The sequence below is a fragment of the Apaloderma vittatum genome, unplaced genomic scaffold, assembly GCF_000703405.1.
Source record: "Apaloderma vittatum isolate BGI_N311 unplaced genomic scaffold, ASM70340v1 scaffold27781, whole genome shotgun sequence".
Taxonomy (NCBI): domain Eukaryota; kingdom Metazoa; phylum Chordata; class Aves; order Trogoniformes; family Trogonidae; genus Apaloderma; species Apaloderma vittatum.
In genome coordinates this window covers 3,824-12,832 of record NW_009701222.1, presented here as the reverse complement: position 1 = coordinate 12,832, position 9,009 = coordinate 3,824, and the positions used below count along the sequence as shown (strand labels likewise).

General features: G+C 52.9%; 1 protein-coding gene across 2 annotated transcripts in view; it reads left to right on the top strand.

Annotated features, from left to right (window-relative positions):
* The first annotated feature begins 587 nt into the window (after positions 1-587).
* The window catches only part of FLOT2 (flotillin 2), an 11,644-nt gene continuing 3,222 nt past the window's right edge, over positions 588-9,009 (top strand). The window contains exons 1-2 of one of the 2 annotated variants that reach the window (XM_009879085.1): positions 588-667; positions 4,936-5,026. In XM_009879085.1, coding sequence (XP_009877387.1) covers positions 4,952-5,026 — 75 coding nt within the window. In that variant the 5' untranslated portion in view covers positions 588-667; positions 4,936-4,951. Of the gene's footprint in view, positions 668-3,002; positions 3,094-4,935; positions 5,027-9,009 lie in introns of both variants that reach the window. The other variant, XM_009879086.1, reaches the window with a different exon arrangement.

Here is a 9,009-nt window from a genome sequence, read left to right as displayed (position 1 = left end):
GAAGGACGTCCTTACGACTATTCTGGTTGCTAAAAGTGCTTAAACTGCTTAACAAACCTAAAATAAAATCCTGGTTTGAAATACAGTCACTTTCTGTGTGTTGCTGTTTGTTGTACTGAATTATTACAAACACTGTTTTCCAATTTTGTAAGAGAATTCTGATTAAAAAAGGTTGCCTTTGGAAAATTGCCCTGGAGCTGAGGGGAGCGCTGGGTTTCCCAGTGACCGGCTGCATCATGGCCAACCGAAGGGTGCTCCAGGGCCACTGTGGATCTTGAAAGAGTTTTCCGCGTTCATTATTTGTCAGACGCTGTAAGCAGGCTTGGATTCTTCTGCGCCACGCCGCAGAGCTTGGCTTGGTAGCACCGGCTGCTGTAACGCATCTGAGCCGAGGCGCTTCCTCTGCTCCAGGGGATGGGAGGAACAGGTGACCCCCCCAGGATGCTCTTTCCTCAGCACTCAGAGCCTGGGCAGGCTCAGTGTGAATTGTTCTGCTCATGATCCTGGGTGTGGGGTTTTTTTCCCTGGCCGAGAGCGACGTGCCTTCCTGTAATCCCTCTCTCCGTGCTTTCCACCACCCTGCAGGTGGCTGCTGTGGCTCCGATGTGAAGCATTACGTGTTCGGCGGCTGGGCCTGGGCTTGGTGGTGCGTTACTGACACCCAAAGGTAAGGACACCTCCCGGTATTTGTGGGGTTGGGGTGGGAGATAGGTGAGGCTGTCAGCGCTGTCTTTAGCGACGCAGGGCTGGTCCCTGCGGCTGAAACCATGGATGAGCAGCAGCCCAGCCCGCTGGGCTCATCATCTCCTTCAAAGGCAGGCTGCGAGCAGGAGACGGAGTAACACTTTTCAGATGGCCTCTCTGTTCACACCCTTCCTCAAACCCCAAGCAATCAGATTTTTTTTTCCTTTTTTTATTTACATAAATCCCACCAAGTGGAAAGGGCTGCTGAGGAAGGCATTTGCTCTCCTCAGCCACCCCCTTTGCGGTGCTCGGCTACGAGGCTCTCGCAGAGGTGCTGGGCAGCGAGGCTGCCAGGCTGGCTCATCCGTGAGTTCACAAGAGGAGCTGACTTGCCCGCCCAGTATGGCCCAAACCCTCACCCAGTAGCAAGCAATGCTTGTGGCATGCGATGGGGCCAGGGCCCCCTTCTGCTCCTCGAGTCCCTTTTTCTCAAGATATGCTGATGCTGTCACCTTGGGGGCAGAGCGTGTTCCTTTTTAAAACCGTGGACTTTCCTTTCTCTCTCTTGCCCTAGTTGTGGATTTTGCTTGCTGCTTCTTACCACGCTGGTCTCTGAACTAACGTGCTGTGATGGTGCTGCTGTCCTGCTAACGTAGCTCTTTGTCTTTAGGATCTGTGGGAATGTTGCTCTTTCAAAACACCTCCCTCATGCTCACCAAGGCAGGTTTCCTCCTCTGTGTAAAAAAATAAGAGGGGAGAAAGGATAAAGACGTGACTTTTGGGTTTTTGCACTGAGTGACAGACAGAGGTTGTATTTAACCTTTACAGCCTGATCTCGCCACCTCTTTTTTCCCTGTTCACATGTTGCCACCACCAGACAACGTGAGCGCGTTGCTGCCCTTGCTCTGCAGGTGATCCACGGCCGAGGCTGCTGCTCACGGGGGGTCGGGCAGCTTGTTTTGTGCAGGGGGTTCCTGCCTGCTGCTGCTGCCAACTGACTCTCAACAGCTCTCAGCTCCTCTCCCAGCTGTGTGAAGAGGTCTCAGCTAACATCTGCTGCTTTAGCCCGGGCTCTCTAGTGATGCTCACGGGAGGGGAAGGAAAGGCCTGGCTTGTGGGCTCAGTGATTAAGACCAGCAGGCTTCATTCCCAAATTTCGGGGAGACATCTCCTTAGGAGATCTGTTGATTGGAACGAATGATTTCTGCTCCTCCTCTTGGTGTGTGAGCAGCCCAGAGGACAGCGCAGGACCTTGACCTGCCGTGTGCAGGAGATAACAGACGCAGTCAGGAGGCTGACTTGTCGAGTTAAGCAAAGGCTGAGTCCAGGGCCAAGAGCTGCTTGCCAGGAGTGAGCTGTTACATGATAGAGGTCTGGGCATTATTCAGCAAACGTAATGCCAGCACCTAAACAAATTCTACTTTCAAATCTATACCCCCTGTTCATGCCATGGGATATGGGGCTTAATTCTCTTTTTGAGAACAGAGCCTTTCCCAAATAGCATAAGCTGTGCCACAGATGGAGCCCTCTGCATTAACATGAAGAGTGAGGCAGATTTCCTCCTCTGAAATTAGGACATCTTTTCTGGAACTGCCAGTGCTAAGAGCAAGAGAGACAGCAGCGATTGTGTTGCTGTCAGCGGCATCCCGCCAGGTAGCACTAACCTGGGAACAAAAGGAACAGTTAGAGCTGGCAGGGTGCTGGGCTTTTACCCTGCTGCAACCTTGAGGACTGGGAGGAAAGAAAAATAAGAAAGAAAAAAATTCCTATTTAATGGTGAGAAATAAAAGCAGCAAGAGAGACAGCGTGGTCTTACATGCCTCTGTGGGATCCAAATGGCATTCAGCTTCTCAGCACAGCGCTTGGAAGCACCTTCTCTCATCAATGCTTTAGCCAGGGGTGGGTAGACGGGATGCTGGTATTTTCGTTTTTATATCCCCTCTTAAATGCTGGCGTAGAAGCATCTAAGTTTTTGCAAACAGGACTTTTCTGTGTGTGAAGAATACTCCAGCAGAGAATTCCAGCTGGCCCCAGGATGGCAGCCCAGGTGGGACACCTAGTTTGGTTTCATCTCTGGTGACACAGGGTGGAGACGAGCCCCCAGCCTGTTGATCCTCGTTAAAAGAAGCAGCTGGATGCTGTGAACTCTCTGGCTGTGACCAGAGAAGCTGCTCTGGCCCAGTTAAGGGCAGTGGGAGAAAGGCAAACTGAACAGGGAAGAGCTGAAACTTGAAAGTCTCGTCTGTCCTTTGCAATGAGTGTCTTGCCTCTAACTGCTCTGTATATTTGCTGTCCTACCCTTATTCCTCGCTGCTCAGAGTGTCTTTGGAGGTTATGACCATCCTCTGTCGCTGTGAGAATATTGAGACGTCGGAGGGGGTCCCACTGTACGTAACAGGGGTTGCACAGGTAATAATCCACCAGCTTCCTAACATCGTGTCTCACTGTTCATTCCCATTTTAAGCAGCAGCAGCAGCAGCAGCAGCAGCAGCAGCAGCAGGATAACATAAAAAAACTAATGGTTTTCTAACAGGACAGTTGAAATCTCAATACTCTCCTCTCCTTCGCTTTCTCCGGCACTTGCCCCAGGGTGCACTCCACAGTTTATAGGTAATGCAGACAGATGCTGTACTTGGCAAATTCCAAATTCAGCCTTGCTGTACTGGCTCCTTCTGATAACGCTGCAGACGTTCGCGCCGGCTGTAACCCTTTCCCTGACAGCGCTGTTTCCATCGTCTGCTTGGTGGCGAGCAGAAGGGCATCTGCTTTCACGCAGAGCCACGAGCAGGCCAGGTCAGGTTCTGTACAAGATTTGGGGTGGGTGGGAAGGCAGGTTTTGTGCCGTTTCAGAAGGGAACCTGTACGCCTGTGAGGAAATTGCAGCTGTTACCTGGCTGGGCAGTTTGGGGCCTGGATTTCCACACAGCCCTTTTTCTTCTGCGGGGAGACAGCACCCGTTTTTGGATGTTGTCACATTTGGAAGTACAGCATAGAGACCTCGGATGAGTTGCAATGTACAGGACTAGCGTTTGCGCTGTGAGCAGTTATGAACCAGTGTAACAGTAATTACCAAACATCCCTGTGACTTGCCAACTAAGGAGCAGCACAGCATTGAATTTAAATTCAAAGTATGGAATAGGTCTTCAGAAGGCTAAAAATCCCGCACCAGCTGATTAAAGCTGCCCGCGCATATGGCAAAAAAATGCCTGTGCGCGTCCTGGACAGCAGGATCTGTTTGATCAGCTCCTGGTTTGCGTGCCAGTTTAATTAGGACAGTGGCCAAGGCAGGCATGAACTCGCAGAGATGCATTTCGGTACTTGCAGCCAATCCTGGAGTGACTGGGCACGCACGGAGCAGCCCAGAGCAGCCCCTTCATGGTTCAGAGGTTTGACCTAATGTTCACTGACACGAGCTCTCTGCCCTATGGCTCCCTGTCCTAACTCCCGACGCCTTCCTGACTTGTTGTGGCTGACACGAGAGCCAGGCTTTGCCTCCTGAAGCAGAACCTGCCGTGGCCAGGTCCTCGTTTTACCAAGCACGTCTCTTCTTTTACCAAGTCACGACCTGTGGGTTGCTGAGTCTGACCAAAGTACCCTGAGCTCACCTTGGGTCACTGAGAAAGCTCTGGAGCTGCGGGATCTGATACCATACAGGCATGTCCCTAAAGAGCCGGAGACTCGCTTCTCTCAGCCTTGAGGTCACGGGACGCAGGGGAAATAAAGGGAGAAGTGAACCAGATCGAGGGTAGGTCTGTGCCAGTGCTGACCCAGCGAGGACAAAGGCAGGGCTGCTCCTTGCCGCATCAGCGCCAGGCTTTGCCAAGCACCAGGGCAGCCGGGAGCGTCCCAGCTCCGTGCTGTGCTTTTAAACCGGTGACACCTCCAGGCGAGGGCAGGCGCTGCCCCGGCGTTGGGCAGAGTGGCACAGCGAGGCTCTCCTGGGGTCCCCAAGCTCCCGGCTTCTGGCCACCTCGCCAGCCCAGCGGAAGGGAAAGGGTCACGGTGTCATTTCCAGTCTGGCTTGCAGCCTTTCTCTGCCGATAAATTGCCTTTGAGCGTTATCTCCAAATCTGTTTCTTGGCCGAAGGGACTTGTCTGTCTCCAGCCACAGATGTAGTCCCTCGGCTTAGTTCTGGCCTGTCTTACATTACCTGTGACAAGTGCGGCTGGTAGCCCGGGGCAGGAGATGCAAAGGGAAGAGCTGAGTATGTGTTACCTGGAAACGTGCAAATATTTTACGTTTTTTGGCAGGATTTCCCTAGAGATAATGACGTTACAGCCCAGGTGTGAGGACGTAGAGACGGCGGAGGGGGTAGCTTTAACTGTCACAGGTGTGGCACAGGTACAGTAAATCCAAAACATCATTTCAGGAATGCATGCCTCTAACTTGTGTCTGGTTTTCCCCCTTAAGAGGTTACTGTTGTCCAGGAAGAGAAGCCAACTGCTCTGAAAGAAATTCTTGTACAAACCCCACACTGTCCTCATTGGTTCAAACACGCTACCGCATGTCCCGTGTTGTGAAGGGGGTTGTGAACTCTCCTCCTCTCCCTAAAATCGTTCCTCTTTTTCTCGTGTCTCATTTGTCCACGTGGCAAATGAGGGGGGTGTGTGTGGGTGACTCATGTGTTTGTGAAACGCTGATGTACCGGGGAGCTGTGTGTGACCCTGCGGGACTGAGCTGTTCGCTCCTGAGATGGCTTCAACCATTATGTTGCTGTAGATGATTATTATTATCATTATTAGCATGTGATCTTGTACTTCTTCACGGTGAGTTACAGCTTAAAGAAAGAACTTAGTCCCTCAGGTCACTAAAATTTGGGTGTAAAATTTCTGGCTTGAATTGAGTTTTGATTCTCTCAAGCCTTCTTTATCCATGAAAACCAGCTCTTGCTGCTCGTGACAGCACGCTGAAACACCTGCATTTGTGGGGCTGAGGTCTGCTGGCCTGACACAATTTGTCCTTGTGACCAGGTCCTGCCTTGGGGAGGATTCTGGGAGGCAAGTTGCGTTAGCTTTCCAGAATTTGACTCCCCGAATAGGCAGCTCGATGCTTTGATTGAAAATGGCTCTGACAGCTCATTCTGGGTGTAGAAAACCGAGGCAGCGGTTCTCCGCGCGCGCCAGGCTGTGCTCACTGGGTGTCCGAAGCACGTCCAGGTCTGCTGTTGCAGGAGAGGAGGCTGCCACGCTCCCTGCCCTGAGCGATGGAGCCGAGGGGAGCTGCCCAGTGACGTGACCAAAACCCCGCGTGCGTCAAAACGCTCCCCGCAGGGAGAGCTTGACAGATTTCACCCAGTGCTTCCCGGTGCAGCGCATTTCTCCCTGGGTTCGTTGGTTTGCTCTGACTGCCGTTGCAGAGGAGCCGCGTGCTGTTTGTGTGCGTAAGCGAGGATGCGAGCTCAGCTGGGAGCGGTTTCTGGATTGTGGCACACGGCAGAAGGGCTGGGCACCACCGTGACTCGACAGCGGATAATCCATCGCCCTGCTGCTGGTGGGGAATGGAGCAAGAGCACGGGCACGGGAGCTTCTCCCGCTCACTCTAGCTCCAATAGTGTGAACCAGCGTCCTTGTTTTCAATTTTTCAGTTCTTGTATCCCCTTAGCTGCTAACGTGTCACGTAACCACAGCGGTCTTTACGTGGTTGGCATTATGTGTGCACCCGTGTGTCCCCTCACTCATGTTTCATGTGTCTCTAGGCTTTGCCTTCCTTATCTGGAAAAGCAATTTCTGTGAAGCCAGCGTTCCCTTTGTGACCTGGTTTCAGGACGTCCTTCCGTTGCCTGCAAAATGGTCTAGACTGGGTGGTGCGTAAGGCTAGGTTGCCAGGTGCCTTGATTTTAAAAATGCAGCTCCAAATTCATCCCGTTGGTGTTGTTCTCTCTTCCCATTGTGTTCTCATTTTTTTCCCTGTCAGTCGATTTTAAAGATGTAGAGTTGGGAGATGCGAGGGATTACCGTGCGGAAAGGAGGCCTGGGGCAGTTGGGGATGTGCACGGCAGAGGTTACCTTAATTTTGCAGAAGTGCTTCTGAGGCAAACATTTTTCATTTAAAGGCTCATGCAAAAAAAGGGGAAAAACAGACATGTTTTTACTAGAGGAACACTTTTAACAATGTTTGCCTTAATAATCGAAATGCTTAATGCGCATAAGGATTCTGTTTTCTTTTTTTTTTTTTGAAGAGGCATGCAATGAGTACTCAGCAGTATCCTCCTCCCTGTGCTGGCTGGGTGCTTGCGGGATGCTGCTGCCTTCGGCCACGCTGGGCTCCGCGTCCTTCCGCACCGTTTTTCTGAGCCTGGCGTTAATTGGATTGTCTCTGCTCGCCCCTCGCTGTGATTGCAGCTGGCTGGAGCTGGGGACGGCGGTATCGATCCTCCAGATGGGATTGTTTTATGGAGGCTCTCTGATTCCCTGCCAGGGAAGCTCTCTCTCTGATGTGAATGCCGTTTGAAGAAGCACCAAGTGTCGCAGTGCCCTGTCTGAAATGCTGGGAACAAGCTGAGAGCAAATTGCTCAGCTCTTGTTTCGTTTTGTGCAACCTTGGCTGTGTAGGTTGACGTCCGCGTTCAGCCAGACTCGGGATTTATTCACGGAGGCTGAATCCCTTCTTGCTCCTCTTAAATACCACAGGGACTCTCTTAACAATTGTCCTGCTCTGTGCTGTGACCGTCCTCTCCGGAGGTGGGGATTGTTTAGAGAGGTGGAATTGCTGGCAGATGCACACCATAAACGCTGCTGCTGAGTCTTAATTGGTTTTGATATTTGCAAAAAACCTTCCGTTCGCTGTGAGTTGAGCCTGAGGCAGGGCCCATGCTCCCGAGTGCAGCTTCACAAGCAGCTCTGCCAACTCCCTCTTGTGTAGAAAGCGCACACTGCTGGCACAGGGTGCAGGGACAAGAAACCGCGGTGGCCCCCTAAGGAGCTCAGGGAAAGGAGAAGACGATTGCCCCGCTTGCCTGAGGTTCAATTTAGTGTTTTGACGGGGAGACCCGGCCTGAGAAGCAAAAGCAGGAAGGAGGCTCGGCCCAGGTTGGTATTTCTTCACGTTACCAGGGGTAGCCGAGTCCTGGTCACTGTGTCTAACGCAGTCCACCTCTGGTCCCAGTAGGAGACAGTGGCTGGTCCCAGTTGTCCTGCTCTGGGGCAGTGCCGGCACCGAGTGCTCCCCTTGGGCTCCCGCTGCGGGATTGATTTGGACTCGCTCAGACCAAGCTTTCTCAGGAAACGGTTGTGGAGCTTTTGCCAGCAATTTGACCCTGAAAAGCAGTCTTGTAGGTCTCAGGATGGGGTCCGTGGGCTGTGAACCCATCAGGAGCGTGGGGCAGGACCCCCTGAGGGCCTCTGTGTGGCACTTGAACTTTGGAGGTCTCTGAGCCAGGGCTCGCAGTAGCAGCAGGTCCAGCCAGGGCCCTGGGGACAGGACGCAGGGTGCCACCAGCATCTCCTGACACATCCAGCCCAGATGTCTCCATGAGAGGGTGCTGTGGGACCCGCTCAGCACCCACAGGTCCCAGCAGAGCTGTGTGGCTGGTATTACTCTGCTTCAGTCACTGGTGCTGCCAGACACAGAGATGTCGCAGTGTCCATGTCAGGCTTTGCCTGAGCCCTCAGGCTGGACCTGGCCACCAGGAGCTGTCACCTCAGTGTGTTGTAGCCCCTCACAGCGGAGTCCAGTAGAGCTCCATGAGCATACATCTCCACTGCTAACCTCCCGCATAAGGATTTTTAACCCAATTTGCCTTTAAAAACCAACGGGACCATCTTAAGACCGTGGCTTGTCTGGACCTGGGGATGCTTTTACATCTGCCTCTGACTGTGGGAGGTGAAAGCGGTGCTGGGCCGGCTGTGTCCCACCTCTGGGGGTCGTTACCAGACTGACCGTGCGGAGTGGGACAACCACGCTCTGGCTGTGGCACATTGGGATCACCGCAAGGGGTGACTGGGAGCTCCCAGCCATGAGGGGGACAAACCAGTGTGCTGTGGCCATCTCGTCTCAACTCTTCTTGCAGGGAGAGCCAAGCGAAGCCCCTGGTCCCAAGCTACACCTTGGGCCGTTTGGACTCTTACTTGCTCTCTGCCTTCCCCATGTCAGAACAACGAGTTCTAGTGAAGGAGATGAAGATGAGGGTAACAAAATGGCTTTCAGACAGAAGTGGGAATAGAAAGCCCTCTCCTCCTAGGTCTGGTATTGGTGCAGTGGCTGAACTGGTAGTTCGAGGCTCTTTTGGTGAGAGTTTTCATCAGGTGAGACTTGCAGGGCCGGGCTCTGTCCCTACATCACCCAGTGGCCGTGGCCCCAGGAACCGCCTCTCCATGCTGTGCTGT